Source organism: Orbicella franksi, chromosome 10 (assembly GCF_964199315.1).
Source record: "Orbicella franksi chromosome 10, jaOrbFran1.1, whole genome shotgun sequence".
Taxonomy (NCBI): Eukaryota; Metazoa; Cnidaria; class Anthozoa; order Scleractinia; family Merulinidae; genus Orbicella; species Orbicella franksi.
The window spans coordinates 6794506-6816780 of NC_138154.1; the positions used below are offsets into that span (position 1 = coordinate 6794506).

At 42.4% G+C, this 22275-nt stretch overlaps 6 protein-coding genes across 6 annotated transcripts in view; 1 reads left to right on the forward strand and 5 right to left on the reverse strand.

The window, feature by feature from the left end:
- Nucleotides 1–115: 115 nt before the first annotated feature.
- On the reverse strand, nt 116–1150 carry LOC145501543 (uncharacterized). Its single transcript, XM_081480999.1, has one exon. It carries the CDS (start codon nt 1148–1150, stop codon nt 116–118), a length of 1035 nt encoding a protein of 344 aa, XP_081337125.1.
- A 7-nt stretch (nt 1151–1157) lies between these two features.
- LOC145501544 (uncharacterized) lies at nt 1158–4224 on the reverse strand. Its single transcript, XM_081481000.1, has 4 exons — nt 3013–4224; nt 2743–2908; nt 2180–2562; nt 1158–1949 (listed from the first exon to the last, which is right to left on the reverse strand). The coding sequence occupies exons 1-4, from the start codon at nt 4222–4224 to the stop codon at nt 1158–1160; spliced, it is 2553 nt and encodes an 850-aa protein (XP_081337126.1).
- A 6083-nt stretch (nt 4225–10307) lies between these two features.
- Nucleotides 10308–11508, reverse strand: LOC145501545 (uncharacterized). Its single transcript, XM_081481001.1, has 3 exons — nt 11391–11508; nt 11164–11243; nt 10308–10911 (listed from the first exon to the last, which is right to left on the reverse strand). Exons 1-3 carry the CDS (start codon nt 11506–11508, stop codon nt 10360–10362), a joined length of 750 nt encoding a protein of 249 aa, XP_081337127.1. The 3' UTR covers nt 10308–10359.
- Nucleotides 11509–14671: 3163 nt separating this feature from the next.
- Nucleotides 14672–15844, reverse strand: LOC145501546 (uncharacterized). Its single transcript, XM_081481003.1, has one exon. The coding sequence runs from the start codon at nt 15842–15844 to the stop codon at nt 14672–14674; it is 1173 nt and encodes a 390-aa protein (XP_081337129.1).
- Nucleotides 15845–16740: 896 nt separating this feature from the next.
- On the reverse strand, nt 16741–19089 carry LOC145501547 (uncharacterized). Its single transcript, XM_081481004.1, has 2 exons — nt 17854–19089; nt 16741–17712 (listed from the first exon to the last, which is right to left on the reverse strand). The coding sequence occupies exons 1-2, from the start codon at nt 19087–19089 to the stop codon at nt 16741–16743; spliced, it is 2208 nt and encodes a 735-aa protein (XP_081337130.1).
- A 1832-nt stretch (nt 19090–20921) lies between these two features.
- The window catches only part of LOC145500860 (uncharacterized), a 4733-nt gene continuing 3379 nt past the window's right edge, over nt 20922–22275 (forward strand). The window contains 2 exon segments of the mRNA XM_081480396.1: nt 20922–21092; nt 21345–22232. Coding sequence (XP_081336522.1) covers nt 20922–21092; nt 21345–22232 — 1059 coding nt within the window.

Sequence of the window (22275 nt, forward strand, 5' to 3'; positions counted from 1 at the left end):
TGGCTTCTCGTCAGTTCCTCTATGTTTTGCCTTCAGAAGCCTGATGAATTTGAAAACCAAAGCAGTGACCCATAGGAGGCACTCAAGGCAGCTGAATGCTCTGCAATCAATGACATTATCCAGTGAGGTCGATTGACTGTTCACAGTTAATGCAGATAGGTCTCAACCTAACTCCGCCTTTCGATCCTTTGCTTTCATTTCTGAGACACTCCTCCGGAGGCAACTCCTTATCAAACTTCTTTGTTTCCTCGGACCCCTCAGGATCAATTAGCCATTTTGGCCCATTCCACCATAAGGTACTAGCCGCTAGTTCACAAGAATCCATACCCCTGGAGAGTATGTCCGCTGGGTTGTCTGATCCAGGGCAATGGTTCCAGCACTCTGCAGGTACGAGCTTCCTTATCTCATCTACCCGATGCTGCACAAATTGTTTCCACTCCTTTGCACTCTGTACAATCCAATACCAGGCTACCTTTGAGTCGGTCCAACACACCAACTTGCTCATCTCTATCTCAGAAGTAAGGGCTTCCTTGACGCTGTGCATCAGTCTGGCAAGAACAACAGCTGACAGCAATTCTAAGCACGGTATGGTCTGGTTACAGAGAGGTGCTACTCGTGTTTTTGAAGCTACAAATCTGATGTACTTGCCATATGTGGTCACAATGCACAGATAGACAATCGCCCCATATGCCCTTGCAGATGCATCACAAAACCCATGAAGTTCACTCGTAACAACTTCCCCTTCTATGTCGGTGTAATAACATCTGGGTAGGGTGAAGAGTTTTACATCCTGTAGTTGGGCCACAAGTCTTTGCCAGGTTGACTTACAAGAACCTTCTAGTGGGTCATCCCAGTCCCTCTTTTCTTTATACAGCTCTTGAAACAAGATTTTGAATTGGATAGTGATTGGGGAAATAACACCAAGCAGATCATAGAATTTGGACACTGTACTGATCACATTTCTCTTTGTAGGTTCTACTTTCCTTGCCAAGGAAGCAGTCTCTGTGAGATCAAATACGAGGTTGTCATTGTGAAAGTTCCACAGGGTTCCTAATATCTTTTGTTCACCAGGGTCTTCAATGACTGGAGTTCCCAATACGCTCCTGGAGTAGGTCATGTCCTCCTCTTCAACCTTGTGTCCATCTGCCATCTCTGTCTCAGCGATCTGACACCTGCCAACAACATCCTTCGGCTGAGCTTCTTTGCTCCTTGAAGCTGATCTCATTGTTCTCAATTCTCTCACGCAGCTCTTCAGAATTGGTGACAAATTTTCGCAGATTGAATCCCGCTTCCTTCATACGCAATTTGGACTTCACATAAAGCTCAAAGGTGCAATCCACATCACCATCGCCTGAGGTCAAGTCATCAACGTAAATACTCTCGAGGAATTTCTGTGTGAAGCTAGGATCACACTGTTCATATTGTCCTATAAGATGTTTGATAGTGGCATTCAGCAAAAATGGACTTGAGGATAGACCAAACACAACACGTGAAAACCTTAGAAAAACAACTTCAGGTTCAGCCTTATCAATGTCCTTGACCCACACAAACCGGAGTACATCCCTGTCTTCTTCAGTGATGTGAACCATTAAGAAAGCCTTCTCAATGTGTCCAACAAGAGCAACTCTGTAACTATGGAACCTTAACATGATGTCAAAGATGTTCTGTGTGAGTGGAGGACCAGCATGTAGACACTCGTTCAACGACGCTCCATTTGACCTTGCTGAGGCGTCGTGGACTCGCAACTTTGTGGTTGACTTGTCCCTCCGGATGACTGCATGGTGAGGGATGTAATGTATGCGATCAGACTCTGGCTTGGCCTCCTTGTCAACAACTTCGACAATTCCTCTCTCGATTTGGTCTTTGATGACACTGTCATACTCCCTCAGGATGTCGGGCTCCTTGCATAGTCGACTCAACAAACTGCTTAGCCTTTGCTGGCTTAACTCCTAATTATCAGGGAGCGGTGGGTGTGTAGCTCTCCACAGGAGATTAACTTGATAGTGGTCTCCTCTGTATGTCAACTTCTCTAGGAATTCTTCATGAATGCTGGGAGTCTTTATGCCGAGAGACTCTAAGTCCCAAAATTTCTTTAACTCTCCTTGCAGACCTTCATAGGGAACTTCATCAGTGGCACATTTCAAGACATGGGTTTCCACAAGATTGCTACTCTGCTGACTTTTGGATCTCCGTGAGGAACAAGGCCTGAGAGTACCCATCCTAGTTTAGTATGAACAGCTGTGGGACCTTGAGTTCCTCGGATGGTGTGACCAGTCACAAGATTCCAATAATAGTCTGAACCGACCAACATGTCAACGTTGAGAGTTTCTGATTTGGCACAATAATCAGCTAGTCTTAGACCTGAAAAACAGACATTGTCATTCACTACTTGCTCAACAGACTGACCCTGCAAAGGTTGGCAAATCAGAGGCACAGTAAAGGCTGACAATGACAGGTTGGTTCCCCCTTTCAGTTCGATCCCCAACGATGCAACTTCCACTAATTCAACTCTTTCATCTGTGGATCCAAATGTCTTAATTGAGACTTGTTTCCTTTCTAACACTGGTAATTGAAGAATGTTCTTCAGGTTGTCTGTCAAATAGGTGTGCTGACTACCACTGTGCAAGATGATTCTAGCCTTGACCTTGCACTCTGGTCACTGAGGATTGTAAACAATAGCCTGAGCCATTTGAAGTAACACTGGTGTCGAAGAATTTGAGTAACAGACCACAGAATTGGTACCTGGTTGCACTGTTAAACCTTGCTGTTCTGGAACTGGTGTAGACACTGTAGGTGCAGGGTAGGTAGGTGGCACTGCGTTTAAGTTACTTTGACAGATACTATCATGGTGCTTTCCATTACACTTATGACATTTGGACTTGGATGGACAGTTGCAGCTTATGTGATCCTTCCGGAGGCACACAAAACATCTTCCATACTTCTTCAAAAGATCTTTCCGAGCTAGTACATTGATCACGGTTTTGCAATCCTTTGATGGGTGTTTTCCTTTACAGTAGGTGCAGGTGGAACCATTGGAATTGCCATTAAAAAGGCTGAATGTTGTCCCTGGATCCCTTTTGTTCTTATTAGGAGGCTTAGGAGGCAAGACTGATTTCCATTCACAAAGGGTGCCCCAGCTCTTTCTCTTGCCTCTAGTTCCCTCTTAAAGATCGTGAGAAACTGGTCCAGTTGCCAGTCCTCATTCCCCATTTCTCTAGTGATAACAAGACAAAAGTCCTGTGGTAGCTTAATCATCAAAATGGACGAAAGTAAACCACCATATGTTTCATAGTGAACTCCCAGTGACTTTAGGCTTCTGACATTTGATTCAACAGTGTCATGGAGCTTCTGTAAGCTCCTCATGTTAAGATGAGATGTTACAGTGTCAAGGTTTAGCAAAATCTCCATGTGACAATTAATTATTTGCTGCTTATTGCCAAATCTACCTTTCACAATTTCTATTGCTTCATCATAATTCGACACTGTTAGAGTCAAACCCGAAATTGCTTCAGCTGCTGACCGTTCAAGGCGCGAAATCAAGTAATTAAACTTGTCAATGGCAGAAAGACTTTCATGTTTATGCAATGAGGCTTCAAAGGTATCCCAGAAAGAAATCCACTTACTATTATTGCCGTCAAATTTCTTTAGTTCCAACTTCGGTAGTTTGATTGTTTTTCTCGGTGTAGACGCTGACGAATCTGCCAAAGAAGCACTTGGAGCCGAGGAACCATTCTCATTTTGACCTGAAGCACTTGGAGGCGAGGAACCATTCTCATTTTGACCTAAAACCCTTGGAAGCGATGAACCATTCTCGGTTTGACCTTCTGAAGCTCTCACCAGACCTTCTTCTGTCGACGTGCTTGCTGGCACGTTTGGTTGCGTGGGAAGATTCGCAACAACACTGTTTGTGTTTGCATTTGATGACAAGGCGTGATCTATGTTAGCTATAACCAGCTGGATATTTTCCTCGACCAAATCTGCCCGCTCTATTTCGGCTTCGATTTCCTCTTCGTCCACAAGGGCCAAAATTTCCATGTCAAGTTGTCGAAGAATGGCCTGTTTCTCCTGAAGGCTTGCCTTTTGTTGACTCAGCTTGACCGCGTGCTTGGTGATTTCTGACAAGTCTCCACTGGCGAGGACTTTGACTGCAGACGTAATAATACGGGTTGTGGTGGACCTGTGACCTCCACGCGTCCTTCGCTTTCTAGAAAGTTCTTCGGCCATTTTTTCCTTGATGAGATTTGCGGAATAACACAGAAATTCAAATCAGCTTCACTCACCACTCGCTTGCAAGACTCGTTTCAATCGGCTTCCGTCCAGCTCAAAAGAACCATGTACAAGAATTCCCTCTGGACTGTATTTATTCTGGATTCTATAGGCTCTACTCCTTAAGATTAGGCTGTCTCAGACTCTACCAACCAAGGATTACAAGGATTCCGAAGGATTAACTTCCTACAAATTTTCAATATGGCTTCTCATATAAAATAATAACATTCAACGTGTCCCAAAAACACTTTCGGTCTCATGACAATGACGTCATCGCGTACAGACATACGCACTACAAAAACAAAAAACAAATAACAAGAAAACATTAAGATGTAAAGGGCACAAGCCTAGCCACAAAATTATACCTTAAAACAAGGGTAGAAATCACCCAATCACTCCTGCGAAATACCGCAAACGTCTGAAAAATCAAGGAAAATGCCCCAACTTCAAGTCCAATTTTGACTGTTAAAATTGCGGGCCCACCTGGGCCTGCCAGATTTTTCTTTAAACTCAACTCTCAAACTAAAGTTTCACCCAAAAATAATTCACAATACTCATCCCTGTCACCCCGCAAACGACCAAAAGAATATCCATATCTAGAGCATGTGGTAAACAAACGTTTTCAACATAGCATGATTTACATTGACTAGTTCTGATGCAAAAATTGCTTACCTGCACTTGAGGCTTGGCAAATAGCTGGTCTAGATATTACACTAGCAGCTCCTAGAAAAGGTTCGTTTGATTTTCATGATGCGTGTAGAAATCAGTTGAGAAACAGCAACCTACTCACATTCGCAAAGACAAATGTGTGCGCCATCGCTCCAGCTGAGACGACATATGATTGGTCAAATACTGTCATGTGAACCATGTCCAACACTGCCTGCACTGTAACGGTGTCCGTAAATTGTGCCTCAGATGTAGGAGAGAAACACCTTCAGTGAATCCACGTTTTTAACATTGTTTTTCCTGACTTCAAGTGCCATCAGCATTTCATGCTTTATAGGGCTCCTTAAATAAACTCTGAAAGTGCCTTTTGGTGCCTGACGAAACATTCTGCAGTTACATGCTCCTTGACAGTGGCAGTCTGCGTCACTGGACCTCTAGTGGGTTAAAAAGACTGAAATTAGACAAAAAATAGGATAATTAAATCTTCAACGACATGGACATACACTTACTTTATAAAATCTTGAGATGCCGTTTTCTTTCATAATTGAATTCCACGTGTAAACTAATTCTTCATCCTCGTAACACTGTTTGGGAAATAACATCAACTTTTATTTGGGTTTCCATTGAAGATCGTAAAACAGAAGGCTGTTACTGTCCATAAAGGGGAGAAGGTTCCATCTGCTGGGTGTATAAAAGGGTGGACTATCATCGTCATCTCCACCACTACCTCCACCACCATAGAAGCTTCGGAAAATATCCCCATATTCCAGACAAGAAGGCGATTTAAAAACTCAAAATCAATGCAGTAAAGTTTCCCTGGTGATTTTCCCTAAGCCTTGTGGAACGTTGTCCGTCAAAGTCAACAATACAAGTTGCTAAAAGGGCAAACAAGAATGGCAACAGAAAAGCCATGTTGCTTGAAGTACTAAGTTCGGCAGTAAAGTTTGAATTTGCTGCGCAGAGAAATAGAATCATCTGGCAATTTGCCGCCTCACTTTTAATTGCATTTGAAATGTGCACTTTTTTATCATCCAATCAAAACTCAAAAAGGAGATGACGTAACAGCGTAAAATGTCACACAAAATGGCTTTGTTATAACTTTCATAATTAACTGAGTTTTTAGTGTCAAAGCCGCTCATAAGGAGGCAAACTTGGGGAGGGGTCCATGAAGGTTGAAAAGAAAATGTTTATCCAATATCCTGTTTAAACGTTCCTGTGTGCGCTTCCCAGCACGGCAAGTCTTAATCGCGTGATTGCAGCAAAACTACTGGAGTGTCAGTTTAGAAGCCATTCCAGGAAAAACATATGTAGCGTGCTTTGGGCCCGACAGATTGTGCTAGCTTAGTTTATCGGTCAATAACCTCTAAAATACTCTTGCAAGAAAAAGAAACATACACACGCCATAACAAGAAGTTGTTTCGCTTCTACATGTATTGTTGTCTTTCATGTTTTTGAGTGCCGAAGGTCCCAGAGATATATGACTGAAAAGCACGAACATAGAAATGCATGAAATACATCATGAATGCCTTAACGCGTGCCAAATGCATGTTATTCAGGCGGGCATTAGGCTACTGAATATTGGCTTTGTCCGCTTGTGCTATACATCATAATAACTAGCATACTCGGTTCGATTCTCCATCAAGTACATATTTTCAAAGGAGAGTGCATCGCCTCAATTTATGTCGTGTACCCGGTTTTGGTATTTCCTCTATCTCTTTGAGATGTCATTCGTATCTATGAAAAACTACCGCGGGTTGTCATCAAAGGAACCGCTGCACGGAAATGAACCACAAACACGGTCTTATTTAAGAGAGCCCAATCTGTCAGACACACAATAGTGATTCAATTCAACCTTCACTGAATTTGAGAGAACTCAGCAAAGGTGATACTTACACAATACTTACCAATACTTCCACAATGGACACACACAACCATCACAGCAGTGGCGATGAATTTGCGTCAATTCTTGAGAGAGCAGCAGACTTCGGCTGACAACAGAGTGCTCACTCACTCCAATTAGGAACGAATGGCCCAGTTTTATACACCGCAACCTACGGTACCACAGCACCATACATCACTAGTTCATTTCCTCAGAATGCTGCCTGCTCTACCTATTTCATGCCGCCGTACCAAACTGCACTGGTACAACGTGCTATGTCACCATACAACTTGCTGATCACTTTTATCAATCTGCAATTGCTGATTCCCAGTCTTTGGCAGATAGCGCCAAAGCCACATCAAGCTGAAAAACCGGTTATAGTAGCACGTTCTTCTGCAAGTTGACCACTGGATTTCATAGAGACAGTTAAGCAGATACGAAAGGAGTTGTATGCTCATGGTGGAATTAGCGAAGACCAAAACCCGCCAGTTTTGGAGATAAAAGATTCCTCTCAGTGGCAAAAGGACGTTATACAACAATGGAAACCTGTAAGTTAACTTCTTATTGTAATATTGTACTTACAAATGCATTGCTTTGAAAGGTCTTGATTGGGAGTTCCAATAAACATAATGTGTTTCATAAGAGTGACTTCAAAGGAATGGTAACACGATTTTTGAGGGATGGGACTGGTTGTTGCTTGCAGAGCTGCTTTCAGAACAAACTTAAAATGTCTTTGTCGATTAAATTCCCACAATTACATCACAATACCGATAATAAAATTCAAGTGGTGCTCCGTTTGTTTGGTAGAAAACTTGCCATCTGCCTTAAAAAGAAAACAACAGATATCTACACACTATCATGTATGATTGGTCATGATGTTATGCTTTCATATAATTCAAGTTATATGGAAGAGAAAAACCCCTTTGTTTCAGTTTTAAAGGTTCAAAAACTAAAACAAATATGTTTATAGTATGAAGAAGGAAGTGTTATGAAAAAAATTCATTTCACGAACTGGTGCTTTGTTACTTTTTTCTGTAGCACAATATGACTCACTACTTGATGGTGGCAAAGTTGTCTAAGAAGTGCTTTGATTTGGTACTTAAGATACCACAGCGCATCAACTGGAAAGTGACGCAAGGGGATTTTATTCACCTTTACAATAAATCGGAAGAAGAACAGCACAAAATTCTCAGCAATTTATTGAACAACCGTATTTCACTTCAAGATGTTAAATGCCGCAATGTAAGTCAGTTAAATTTTCTGAAGACAAATGTACATAGGCATTTTATGCTACAATACGGCTTTTTTTTTATTCGAAATTAATTGAGAATTAAGTTTTATGCATAGCGTGGAAAGGAAACTGCACCAAGGAAGATGGAAAGTATCAGAGAGGCAAGTATATTAGATTCTGTCTCTGATTGAATACATCTCAGTAAAGACAAAACATGAAATTTTTGTTTCAAGGTGAAATTTAATAGCTTCTATGTATCATTTTCCTTACAGTTGGAAAATGAGAATAGCAGATTAAGAAGCCAAATCACTGACCTAAGAATAAAGTTGAATCAGGTAACTATCAATAAATAAATAAATAAATAAATAAATAAATAAATAAATAAATAAATAAATAAATAAATGGAGGGGTAGGCTCTCCATGTCAAAGTCACAAGTCCGGCAGTCGTTGGAAATGATAACAAGTAACAAATTTGACAATATTGAATGGTCTCATTACAGGCCATAGAGGATCATGATAAGGAAAAGTGAAGAGCAGACAGGCTACAACAAAGGCTGACGATTCTCGAGAAGGACAAGAAGGACATAAGTTACATAAACTTTCAATTCTACCAGTTATGTAATGATCTTTAATACTATTGCTTGTGCAAAGTAAAATAAAGGTTACATTTCCTCTCTGTGGTCACTCGACATTTTAATTTCATTAGGTCACTCGACTCAGTTCTTTCAGTCAGCGTACCATATCGTTTGAGCACATGCAGAATTTATTGCGTGCAAGGGCCAAACATAGTCTAGAGAGAATTAATTTCTGTTAGTAGCTTGTATAACAGGGTTCCTTTTCTTTCTACCTTGTTGCAATGAATAGGAATTTAGTCAATATAGAGCTGACGTGGGAAACCTGGTGGCAGAAAAGAACGACTTGAGCTTCAGTTTTCTACATCACAGTTTGCTGAGTGATCAGGATGATGAGAGGTCAAAAGTGTTGTCAAACCAGGATTTCATGGTGATGGAAAAAGCCGTCAAATTCATTACTTTCATTTAGCTATGTTCCAAAGAGGATCCAGTTTATCTCTTCTGATTGCTCAAGGAAGATGAGAACATAATTGAATTGAACGAGAGAAAGTAAATGATTGTTTTGACATTTTTGTCACAGGCTTTACCATCAGTTACAGATGACTCAGATCAGGCAGATGGATCCAGTTCAATGAAAGTGAGTCAGATGGTAAGAGGGAAGATGACAAGCCCTTGTCAAAGCTTTCGAAGGTGTAGAAGTAGCCTCTTACAAATATATTCTGATTATAAATGACACCACAATAGTTCTTACAAACTTTGCATGACCTTCTCTCATGGCCCTTTTCCAGTTTCAGGAGCATTTAGCCATAGTCTGCCGTATATAATCAAATGCCTTCTTAATTTGGCAGGCTAACTGTACAGGAAGCTTCAATATCTTGATCATCTTGATTTGGTAATGGCAGTGCAAATAATAACTGCTACTTGTGTCCTTCATAACTATTGCTTATTACATGATGATTTTGATGATGGGTATTTCCTGCCTGGTCATGCTGATGGTGGAGGAGATGATGATGGAAGTGAGCAACAAAGACCACCAGATCACGGAGCAGCACAGAAAAGGGTGCACCTTATGAACATTGTTACTGCTCATTAGAAGCAGAGAAACTAAAAATTAACTAGAGGGAAAGTAACTGCTACAGCTGATGTTTGCATCCGTGTTGGCATATGGTTCTCCAATGTAGGTATTGATAGGGCCTGTAGACAATTCCTGTTTATAAGTGTGTAAATCTCATAGCTCTCCAAATTGGCAAAACAATCACCTTAAAAAATGAAACTTTTTTCTTTATTTCCAAAGAAGAATAACGTTATCTCTAAAACATCTCACCCTGTGATCCAAAGAGGGCTTTCTTTATAGTAACTTGAAATAAATGTGTTTACATGCTGCTTGTTTTTATATTTTGATATTGTTAAAGATGAATATTCTCAATGTTCATCACCTGTCAACATAATGACTGATGTCTGGTCATAAGTATAATTTAAACTTGCCTTCCTGGGCTATGTTCCTGACATTATATTATTAATAGTTTCTATTTTGCATTCAAGAACTCTGTAAAAGTTACATGTAAACCCAACATAATAATTTTAAAGCTGACAAATGGTCTTGCAAATGTCAATTATGTCAAATGTCAATTATGACAGTTTCAAATTATTTGAATCTCAATATACACACAGAAATGTACAATTAACAAGCAAATTCAAACTTTGATCTGCCTAAAAACCACAAATTTCTTCTTAAATCTCTTCAATTACTTATTTTTTAAAATCTCCAGACGTTGGCTGAAAAACTTTTTTTCATCTTTCATCTCCCTTAGAGGGTTTAACTTTTCTTCTTCAGCCTTCTCTCTTTTTTCGGTATATGTTTGTAGGAAAGTGAGCATTTCAGCAGCTGACGAACTACTCTTTCGTTTCCGCTGTCTGCGAGGTTTCAGTTCCTTTCTTACTACATTTTCATCATCATCAGCATCATCACCAATTGAGTCTGAGCAATTTCCATTGTCAGTGCTGCTGTTAGTCGATTGGGATGCAGATCTGGATTCCTGACGTTCAGTTGATGCATCAAATGTAAATGCTGGATTAACTTTAGGGCTTTGGCCAAGGTAAGTAGTCATGTTATCAAGAAACTTCCAGTCCTTTCTTCCCTTACCTGTTCTCTTATTGTTATCCTCTACTTCTTTATATTTTTGTCCTAGTTTTGTCCACTTGCGAAGACAAATATGTGCACCGACAGTAGCATCTGCAGTTACATTGAAATACTCTGCAATTCTTTGGAACACCTGCTTTTTAGTCACCTTTCCCCTCTAGCTCTTAAAATGATGCTTGTGATGGTCGTAAGCTGCTATTAGCAGGTGAACACATCGGTCATCCCACTTTTGAAGTGTTCCCTCGTCAACGTCGTCATTGTTTCTTATTAAGTTGTTGCCTGATTGAACGGTTAAGTCTGAATTTACAAAAAAAAAAGATACTCATTGTTCAATCTTGTCATGTGATGGTAGGGAGGAAACGGACAAGTGAAACTTTGAGCAAAACAAAAGCAGATCATTTGAACCTACACTAAACCTACCTTTACACATAACAGCGTCCTTGTTCTGCTGGGTATTGGGATATTCTGTAACTGTTATTCCCAAGCAGTCTGGAGAATAAATTTAATAAATATGATTCATGAAGTTGAGCTAACTTGATTTAACAAAATGGCAGGAACAGAACTACTGACAAGCAAAAGTCAAAGTTAGCCTAATTCGAGCAAGATAAAAAAAGCATAACTACAGCTGTGACATACTGTTGCTGGTTGAAGGAAACAAATTACTGCATTGATGCTGTAGAAAAAGACTGAAATCGTTCGACACAAAGCCACACACTAAGCATTGATATGCTGCTGGTCCTGCTGTGTCCGGCATGATTGCTTTTTCAAGTGTCCATGTGAGCTTACGCTTGGTAGGGAGACTAAACCCGACATCTCTTGCGAATGGAACACAAAATTTTCAATAATTCCGGAAATTCCATCAATGAGGGTGCACTCAAAACGTATTCCTAAATTTTCAAAAACTTTTCCCGGAATTTTTACTGTTCCATTAAATTTCGGACCGGAAATCTCTGAATTTTTTTAGTGAGAAGAGGAGTCCCCCAGGGAAGTGTCCTTGGTATTATATTTTTTAACGTTCACATCAATGATTTATTCTACAATATTAAGCAGGCAAACCTGAATGCCTACGCTGATGATAAATAGTTGTACTCATCTGACAAGGACCTCGAAACACTAAACATACGGCTGGAACATGTGTAGTTCTGGTACCTAGTGCCAAGTGATGGTTACCAAGCTAGGCGCGGTAGCCCAGGAGTGAGAGAGCCACGATTATCCGATCGTATCTAGTTTAATAAAATGCCTTTGCAGTTTTTAGCCTTCGTCCGTCGTTTATTACACTGATGGCAGCGGTGGGATAGTGAGTAGGGCAGTGGAACAGAAGCTAGAGGAGTCTGCAAGGAGCTCCCAAGGCCCAATGTCTGCAGCAGTACGGAGGGGAGGTAAACGGACCGGTAGGCAGAGGCCTGGACCAAAGCCTACTGATGTCTGCAGAGCCTGCCACAGGCCCCGTGGTCACTGGGCCCATAGCTGTCCAACTTTAAATGAGAGCGGGGTTGGCTGAGGATCCTGTCTCCAGCCCTAAATGCAAGTAAAGGGGTCAACTACCCATACTGTTCTCCTACTGTTAACACTGTACACAAAGTTAAGGCTGCAGGTAGGAAGAGTTGTTATATTGAGGGGATTGCAAATGGAGAGAAGTCAGTTTTCCTAGTTGATACTGGTGCTGAGGGGAGCCTGATATTTTCAAGTACTCCTGGGTTGGAAGTCAAGGATTCACAAGTCTCTCCTGTTTCGATTACACACGAACCCATTACAGTTCGTGGGGAAGCAGAAGTACTGTTGGAGCTGGGGGGTGTTCAAACACAGTGGAAATTTCTCGTAGTCAATAACCTCAGGGACTCTGTGCTAGGAGCAGATTTCATTGAGGGTCATCACAGGAGTTCTTGGGGGATTTGAGGTGGTGCCCTGTGGTTAGATGATTGGAAAATACCCCCAGTTGATCATCGCAAATGCAGTAATGTTTTGGTTGAGAACTATTCTCCCGTAGTGGCCAGGTGCACAGTAGAATTGCCTGCAAGATATCAGGTCCTGATTCCTATGTGGACTAAGGATGGAGACAGCAGAACTGGGCTGTTTGAGTCCACAAGAGCCCCTGGTGGGGTGTTGTTGTTGAAAACTGTTGTCGATGGTGACAAGAATGGAGGGTTTTGGGTGAAAGCTGTTAATTTGTCTGATAAGAGTGTGATGATGTTCAAGAACCAGAAAGTTGGGATTCTTTCTGACATAGATGACTGTTCAGAACCTTTGAACCGTTCTTCAGGAACTGATTGCCCAACTGTGTCATATGTCAAAAGTGACTTGCCTAATGGAAATTTGGAGGAACTTGGCATTGACTTGACAGACAGCGACCTAATGGTGTTCAGAAAGAACAACTTGAAAATTTACTGCTTTGTTATGGTGATGTTTTTTCAAAGGGTAGACGTGACGTTGGGGAATATTCCAAAGGGGTGCAGCATCACATCCCCCTGAAAGCAGGTGCTACTCCAGTTAAACAGCAGCTTCATAGAGTCCCTTTTGCATACAAAAAAGGAGTCAAGTCAGATTTGAAAGCTATGTTGGAAGATGGGATTATTGAGAAATCCACCTCAGAATGGGCTAGTCCCCTGGTCATTGTGAGGAAACCTTCGGGGGATCTGAGAATATCTGTCGATTACAGGAAATTAAATGAAGCTACAAGGGTAGACAGTTATCCTCTTCCTAACATGACTGAAACACTGGAGTGGCTAGCTGATGCCAAGTTTTTTGCTACAATTGACATGGTCTCTGGCTACCATCAGATTGAGGTGGCTCCTGAGGACAGGTACAAGACTGCTTTTGTTTCACCCTTTGGATTGTTTCAGTATTGTCGCTTACCGTTCAGTCTCGCAGGAGCACCAGGAATGTTCCAGGCAGTAATTGAGGACATGCTTCAAGTGTTGGACACTGAAGATGTTATGGCCTACTTGGATGATGTGATTTGTTTCCATTCTAGTTTGAGGAACATTTAAGAGGTGTTGAGAGGTTATTGCAAACTATCAGGAAGTTTGGGTTTAAGTTATCTGGAAAGAAGTGCCAGTTTGCCACAAGGTCTGTCAAGTTCCTTGGTCATGTTATTGATAAAGATGGTATTTGGCCACAACCAGAGAAGTTGGATATAATCTGACACTGGAAGACCCCTCAAGATGAAGCAGAACTTCGCTGGTTCCTGGGAGTTTGTACATTTTGGAGACGGTTTGTGAAAGGTTTCGCACGCATTGCAGTTCCACTTAATGAACTCCTGAACAAACCGGAATTTGTATGGACATCTCACTGTGAAAGTGCTTTCAAACAGCTTAAGGAAATTCTGTACGCTTCAGTGACTTTGAAACTTCCAGATAGACTGGGGCGTTTCATGGTTTCTTGTGATGCAACTGAGAAAGCAGTTGGTTTTGTCCTAGAGCAGTCTGATGTCAGTGGGGGTAGAAGACCGGTGGCTTTTGGAGGGCGGAAACTTAACAAGGCTGAATGCAATTATTCAACTACGGAAAAGGAATGCCTTGCAGTAATTGAGGCTCCAAAAGCCTATCGACCATATTTACTTGTGAGCCATTTATCAACGGTACACAGTACTCACTAGTGTTCAGGTTTATTTCGCAGCTAAAACTCTCTCTAAACTCACAGTATGCTCACAGTTCAACTCGCTGCTTCGTCTCTCCAGTTTCTGAGAAAGTCACTACATGTGCTCACTACCATATTTGGTCACACAATTGAATGTCTCAAACTACGGGGGTGGGGGTCCGTCAAAACTCTCGTACACAACTCCCCTAAAAATTGTAGCTCAATTTTTACAATCATATTACTCTAAAGACAGTTCAATTTGCTTCACAACAGTTCCGTATACTTAGTGACAGTGCGGTTTATCAACAACAGTCCGGTTTGCTTGACGACAGTCCAGTTTATCAATCCTCCTCTGCATGCATCTGTTCTGCAATTCTCTTGGTAGCCCTCTGAGCTGCAGTTCTTCTTGGTCTCTGGCTTCTTAAGTCAGCTTGTTGTCTCCTCCCTTCCTGAGGCTCATCAGTATTTTCCACTGCTCGGATTTGTAAAGGGCAGACTAACTGAAGTGGTCGCTCAATGGTGTGTCCTTTACGGAACAACGTCACACCTCTCACAACTCCGTCCTTACCTTGTACAAGACACACCACCTTTCCTTTTTTCCATTCACCGTGATTCTTCTCATCTCGAACAATAAGTACAATTTCTCCCACTTTAGGTGTGGTTCCTGTTTCCTTGTTAAGCCTGTGGCTTTCCATTAGGCTGTGGACATACTCTCTCTTCCAGTGTTTCCACACATGGGCTTTGGCATCTTCCAATCGCTTGCTCATCTTCGTCAGCTTCTCTGCTTCAGAATTTTTAATGTCCTCTACTGGATATGCATCTCGCCCCCACAGGATCACATTCGGCATCAGCACTTCCTCTCCTCCCTCTGTTTCAACATACGTCAGGGGTCGATTGTTAAGATTTCTTTCAACATCCATGATGACTGATTCAAATGCTTCATAGGAAAGATGTGACCGTCCTAAGGTCTTGTGCATCGCCTTCTTGATCTCCTTGATCAATCTCTCATAGAATCCTCCCCACCAGGGCAATTTGGCAAGGTTAAACTGCCAATGAATGTTCTCACATGCTAGATAATCCTGTAGCTTCTCACTTTTCCTGATAGTTTTGATCCAATCTGCTGTAGTCTTGAATACTCTCGCATTGTCTGAGATGATGATGCGAGGTCTTGTTCGACGTGAGATAAATGCATTGAGTTTCTGCTTGAATTTGTCTGCTGTTTGGGTCCTTGTTACTTCTAAATGGATTGCTCTGGAGCTTGCACATGTGAAAATAATAAGGTAGCACTTTCCTTGTTCCTTTTTTCCAACCTTATAACTAAAAGGTCCAGCAAAGTCTACTCCGGTCACTTTGAATGGTCTGCTCCCCTCTGTTCTGTATTCTGGCAAGGCACTTGTCAACGGCACTCCATATGGTCTGTTGGAGAATACTTTGCAAACATTGCACTTCTTGATAACTTTCTTAACTTTGGCTCTCAACTTCAGTATCCACCAGTTCTCTCTCACACTTGCCATTGTGTTTGCAGTTCCAAGATGCATGACCTGATTGTGTGTGTGAACAATAAGCTTCTCAGCAAATGGTCCTCTAGGAAGGTATGTTGGCCTGTATCCTTTAATTCTGCCTTCACACTTGAGAACACCTGTATGTTCATCTCTGACCAACTTCCATCCCGGGGATTGTAGACAAGCTTCGTCTGCTTTCTGAACTCACTTTACCCAGGAGTTTCTCGCAGTCGTGATTTCCTCGGTTACTAACGGCCCTGCTGTTTTCTTTAACTTGTTTCTTCTCGCCTTGCAGTTGCCGACGAACCTCAGAACCCATGCTGTTACTCTCAATGTCCGCCAGTAGGTACTTCTCTCGAGCAATGCATCCCACTCATCCAACTTGCACTCATCTGTGCGAGGAACTGCCTCTTGGTTGGCCTTGAACTCCTCATCTGTCTCTTTGCTGTTGTTCAGCCTTGGCTGCTGTGGCCACTGTCTCTCATCCAACAGCCAATCTGCACCAGCAAACCAGTTTCCTCTCTCCATCTTTGCAATGGTCGCCCCTCTACTTCCAAGGTCTGCTAGATTCATTTCGGATGGGGAGTACTTCCAAGTGATGTTGATTGGACCGGTGGTTTCTGCTATCTTCTTCACTCTATTGGCCACAAACACCTTCCACCCTTTGCCAGGATTGGTTATCCAATACAACGCCACCATGCTGTCCATCCAAATGGTGGTAGATCTGATGGGCCACCACTGAAGAGCAGTGCCAAGGTTCTTTGCCATATTCGCTGCCATATGACCGCTCACAAGTTCCAGTCTAGCTATTGAAGTGTTTCTCTTTGAGATTCGTGATTTTGATGTCAGCAGCCCTTTAGCCACGCCTGTCCCGTGCTCCACGACCGGAACCGCCAAAGCACAGCATGCTAGAATGCTTGCATCTGCAAAAATATGTAAATGGCTGCTTCCATCTCTCCTATTGAGGTAGCAACACTACTAGGAATTCTGACATCTTTAAGCTGCTTTGTCCACTTGAGCCATTGGTTCTTCAAATGAGTAGAAACTTCTGCATTCCAGCCCTTCTTTTCATCACAGGTTTTGCGGTAGATGTGTTTTCCTTCACCCATAGTGGGCGAGATTATCCCGAGTGGGTCATACACAGTTCCTAGATAACTGAGGATAGTTCGCTTAGTCACTGGCTGTTCGTGTGGGAAAGGCTTTGCAGGCAGCTCCAGTGTATCATCTTCTTTGTTCCATGTATGTCCTAGAATCTTGCTAGGGTTTGGCATGCCTTCACTCTCAAGACATTTAACGTTCGATTCCCACTTGTGAACTAGAAACTTAGCTGACTCGAGTATGATAGTGCTCTCTTCTTTGAACCTCACAAGCTTCTCATTATCTTCTCCCGTTTGCATTAGATTGTCAACATAAGTGTTCTCCTTGAGTGCACTCACGGTTTCTGAGAACTCTGGCCCTTGCTGTTGAAAGTGATGCTGCAGAGTGGCTCCCAATAAGAAGGGGCTCGCTTCAACTCCAAAGGGTACACGTGTAAATCTTAGATGCTTCTCCTCTCCCTTGACATTGAACAGGAATCTGAATGAATCTCTATCTTCCTCTTTAACACTTATCTGCAGAAACGCCTTCTGAATATCACCCAGAAGTAGATTTGTGGACATGCGTGCTCTGACCATTATGTCCCAGAGGAGTGGCTGTAATGGGGGCCCAGTAAAGCAGTCATTGATGCTGTTGGCCAATGGGTGTGGTTTAACACTCGCGTCAGACACCATGCGAAGCTTCGTGGTAACTGCACTTTGCTTTACAATTGGTTTATGTGGCATGTAGAATACTCTTTCACCGGTTGGATTCTGAGGAGCTTCTTCTATTACGCCTTCTTTGAGCTGCTCTTCAACAATGCCACCATATTATTCTCTCAATTTCTCATTTCTCAACAATTTTCTCTCCACATTCTCAAGACGCTTTCTGCTAAGTGTCTCATTTGTGTTCGATAACATTGTTCCAGGAATCCATGGAAAACTGACCTCATACCTTCTATCCTCTCTTTTCTCCATACTCTCCTTGAAGTCATGTAGAACATCCAGCTGATCATTCTCACCCTGATCCTCAATCCCCAATACATCCAAACTGTAAAGTTTCTCATAGTCGTTAACTTCTCTCAAGTACATGCAGGTGCTGCCACTCCCATATCCATCTCCACCATAAACCACCCAACCAAACGTTGTCTCTTCCACTAGGGGGTCTCCTGGCTTCCCTTTGAACACTCTCTCCGTCCTTATTCTGCTGTAAATGCTATCTCCGAGAATGAGATGTATCTGGTGTTCTCCTGAAGATGTCATGTAGAACCTCTTGTCTCGTGTATGCGAGTACTTCAGTTTCAGCTGGTTCATGTCTGGCCTTCTCACTGTGGTAAATTCCACTAACTTTGAGCCAGTGAATTCAATTTCTTCACATGATTTTCCGTCCAGCAATTCAAAGTGGGTGTCAAAGATTGGCATGGAGTGGACTTTGGTTCCATTGACCATCAAGATCTCACGGGTCTCATGATGAGTTGGCTTCAACTTTAACATCTTGACTGCCTCACGAGAGATGAAATTGCGTAGAGATCCTGTGTCCAGGTAGGCCCAGAGAACCTGTCCTTTCATGTTCACGGGAATTATGGTGGGTAGTACTCTCTCCTCTGCATAATTAGTGTAGCCAGTCAGCAGAACCCCATTCACACTGCTGCTTTCTCTCCCCTCTCTGTCGCATATGCTTGGATGATGTTTGTATTTGCACTTCAGGCACCCGCACCTCTGGCACTGGTCTGCTCTGTGATTTGCACGCCCACAGTTAAAGCATAAATTGTGATCCACAAAGAACTTCTTTCTGTTCATCAACCCTGATACCACGGTGCAGTTTCCACTCCAGTGATCATGCTTTCGGCAGAAAAGGCAATAAGGTGACCGATTATCTCCTGGCTTCTGTGTGACGAGATGTTTCTCGCATTTGCTGTTTTCCATGTGATTTCTCTTTAGCCACTTCTGCAAAGCGTCAATTAAATGTTCCATCGACCATTCCTCCCAATTCTCATCAACTCGTACTAGGTCCGGTTTGACATGTGGCAATTTGTTGATCGTATTCATTGCAAACCCTTGTAATTTCTCAGCTTCTTCAAGTGGTTGGAGAGTGTCATAGTTTTTGCTCAGCCTCTCGTAAAACTCTTGTATTTTGAAATAATTCGTTCCTTCGACCAGAGGTAGATTGATTATTTTGTCCATGTGTGCATTGATGACAACTTTAGTTTGACTGAACTCCTTTTTAAGTCGTTCCCACGCCGTCTTATAACCAATACGCCCAGGTTTCAAGTTTGCAATTCAGTCTCTCGCCTTCGGCCCGACAGATTCTAGCAGATAGCCGAATTTCTCTTCATCAGAAATTGACTTGGCATCAACTTGAGTTAGGAACATGTTTTCAAATCTCACCCAGTCGCCAGCAGTACCTTTGAACGGTGTCATCTTAAGTTTCAGCAGTTAAGTTGTGCTGGAAATGGCGGTTTTCTCCATTTCTAATTTCTTCTCTGCTACCCGCAATTCTGCTTTGAGCTTTTCCTTCCATAACTCACGCTCGTGGTTCTGTTGTCTTTCACGGCGCTCGCAAAGTCACCGCTTGTCTTCCATCTGTTGTTCCCATTTCAAATCTTCTTTCCGCCGCTCAATTTCCTCTTCTTTTTCACTAAGACACTTTCCAAGCCTCTCCTTGTCGATAACTAACGCTGCATATTTGGATTTGGTGTCTTTCTTCCACTGTCTCACAGAACGAGATGTCACTCCTCGCTCAATTTTCAACTCTTCTGTCTGTAAAATAAGATCCAATAGTTTTGCGATAACTTTCTCAGCTCATTTGTTGGCGATATCAATCTCAGCAAAGTCCCTGAGTTCAATCAGTTCACCTGTCTCCTCCAAGAAGTATTTCAGCTTGTTTATTTCTTTCTCAATCTCTCTAATGAGACGTTGTTCGTCTTCGCTGGCTTCTGCTTCAGCGTCGCTCGTGTTTGCTTTGACTCACGGTCGCTTCTTGTTTTGATTCTCTCACTTTTGATTCCACCGATATTTTCGCAGTTCTCGATGTACCTCCACAGTGCGATCCTGGTCCCGGCACCAAAAAGTGAGCCGTTTATCAACGGTACACAGTATTCACTAGTTTTCAGGTTTATTTCGCAGCTAAAACTCTCTCTAAACTCACAGTATGCTCACAGTTCAACTCGCTGCTTCGTCTCCAGTTTCTGAGAAAGTTACTACACGTGCTCACTACCATACTTGGTCACACAATTGAATGTCACAAACTACGGGGGTGGGGGTCGGTCAAAACTCTCATACACTTGGACGTGAGTTTGACTTGTTCACTGACCAAAAGTCTTTAAAGTGGCTTCTTACCCAAACCAAGGAACACAGTGGACGGTTGTGGAGATGGGTCAACAAGTTTAGGGAGTTCCAATGCAGAGTTCACCACATTGCAGGAAGTAAGAATACAGTTGCAGATGCCTTAAGTAGAGTCCAAGGAGTAAAGGCTGACACACAGAAAGCATGGTCCCTTGACTTTGTCAGAAGGCAACAGGACAGTTGCCCAACTCTTTCCAAAATCAAGTTCCTACTGGCGTCTAAAGCGACCCCTCCAGAGAATGTGGATGATATGGAGCTTAAGTTCTTTTATAAGGAGTTGCCTAAACTGAGTGTGGGGAAGGATTGCATTTTCAGACATAGTTGCAGTGACGATCCTGGCTCAGAGCAAATAGTTATCCCGCAAAATCTTACATCAAGGGCCCTTCAAATGATGTACGACAAGCTGAGTCATTTCGGAACAGCCATGACTTCTGCTAGGGTCAAAGAGAGGTTTTTCTGGCCGTCCATGTCACTGAATATAGAGGAATGGTGCTGGAACTGTTTGCCTTCCCAGAAGAGGAAAAACCCGGTTCCTTCAAGAAGAGCTCCACTGCATCCAATCGTCACTCGCTGTCCAGGAGAACTGGTGACAATAGAGCTCTAAAGCTTTGACGTCACATTGTCATGGAAGCAGAATTTTCTGTTTTGAACAAACGCGCTCAGCGAGAAAAATGGCGTTGCTTTCAATCGCTTCGTTGATCTCTTTCTTCTTTGAAGAAAAAAAATCCATTGAGCGGGGAGAAAATCATAAATCGGATCATATTGAGCCATTCAGTTACCAACAGGGTGTTCTACGCGGAGAGGTCCATGCAAGCATGAAAAAAAAGGTCTACAAAATCATGGTGAGTAGAGCAATCATTTTTAAACAGTTGCCGAAGTAATATTTGTAGATATTCAGCACACATCCTCTTGTTTTCTCCTTAAATTTCACAATTCAGTGTTAGTTTATATTTATTTCAACTTCTACGGCTCCTTGAAACAATTAAAGCGTGTAGGCCTTTTTCGTCCGAAAATTGTAAAGCTACGATTGTCTATCAGAGAAGTTACGTTGACTTAGTTTTCTTATGTTGCACTTCTCATCTGAACCCTTTTAGATATACCTAAATGAGCAATTTGACATAAAATCCACGGAGTGTGAATGTCCAAGGGGTAAATTCAAATGCAGCCATGTGGCTGCACTTTTTATCCACAGCATTCACAACCTCAGCTGCACGGACATTGAGTGCCAATGGAGGAAGAGGAAGTCAAACAGCTCCCTGTCACTGCTGGCAGTCGAAGAAATGTTTCCCCTGCCAAAGAAGTATGTGGCGATCTCTAGAATTCCTGATACATTAGATCAGTCTGCACTCTATGAAGACTTGAAAGAGTATGGTAGATTCACTGGTCTGTGCTGGCTTATGAGCCCTGAACCAGCACCCGAAGCCAAACTGCCCATTCCAACAATTGAAGAAATTATTTATTCAGACCAGTTTCTTCAAAGCAGAGGGTCCCAACAACAGCTGGATTGCTTGGTGCGTAAAGCCAAGGTCGATGAAAGGGATATCGTCTTAGTCAGTGAAATGACTGTGGGCCAGCAAGACAACCCAACCTGGCATCTTGCAAGAAGAGGAAGACTGACTGCAAGCAATTTTGGCTCTGTTTTGCAGGCAAAAAGAGTCACTTCATCCCTTCTGAAATGACTCCTTGGGGAGTATGATTTGTCCTGAGTTAAGGCAGTACAGTGGGGGGTAAACAATGAAACAGAAGGTCTCAGAGCATTTACAAGGTTAACTGGAAAGACTGTCCTGGAAACTGGAATATGGCTGGATGCTTCTGGAATTATTGGTGCCTCCCCTGACAGCCCAGTGGATGAAGATTCTGTTTTGGAAGCAAAGTGTCCCTACACGGAAAGAAACATGACAATTGAAGAGGCAGTCAACACCTCTCCCAATTTCTGCTTGGAGAAAACTGAAGGTGGCCAATATGCTTTGAAGAAAGAACATGTTCATGGTTTGCATGGGCCTTGAATAGTCCTTGAAAAAGCAT

Bases quoted from the DNA above. Each gene is read 5' to 3' on its own strand.
- LOC145501544 (XM_081481000.1), bottom strand. From the start codon at position 4,224: ATGGCCGAAGAACTTTCTAGAAAGCGAAGGACGCGTGGAGGTCACAGG. The intron at 2,909-3,012 runs GTAAAGGAAAAC...TGCCTCCGGAAG, and splicing joins TGGTTCCACCTGCACCTACT to GATCACATAAGCTGCAACTG. The intron at 1,950-2,179 runs GTCAGCAGAGTA...CCTGATAATTAG, and splicing joins TTCCTCACGGAGATCCAAAA to GAGTTAAGCCAGCAAAGGCT.
- LOC145501546 (XM_081481003.1), bottom strand. From the start codon at position 15,844: ATGGCAAGTGTGAGAGAGAACTGGTGGATACTGAAGTTGAGAGCCAAA.
- LOC145501545 (XM_081481001.1), bottom strand. From the start codon at position 11,508: ATGCCGGACACAGCAGGACCAGCAGCATATCAATGCTTAGTGTGTGGC. The intron at 11,244-11,390 runs GTATGTCACAGC...TTTATTCTCCAG, and splicing joins GTTTCCTTCAACCAGCAACA to ACTGCTTGGGAATAACAGTT. The intron at 10,912-11,163 runs GTAGGTTCAAAT...TTTAAGAGCTAG, and splicing joins TGTGTAAAGGTAGGTTTAGT to AGGGGAAAGGTGACTAAAAA.
- LOC145501543 (XM_081480999.1), bottom strand. From the start codon at position 1,150: ATGGCAGATGGACACAAGGTTGAAGAGGAGGACATGACCTACTCCAGG.
- LOC145501547 (XM_081481004.1), bottom strand. From the start codon at position 19,089: ATGGACAAAATAATCAATCTACCTCTGGTCGAAGGAACGAATTATTTC. The intron at 17,713-17,853 runs GTCAGTTTTCCA...GTTGAAGAGCAG, and splicing joins GAGAGGATAGAAGGTATGAG to CTCAAAGAAGGCGTAATAGA.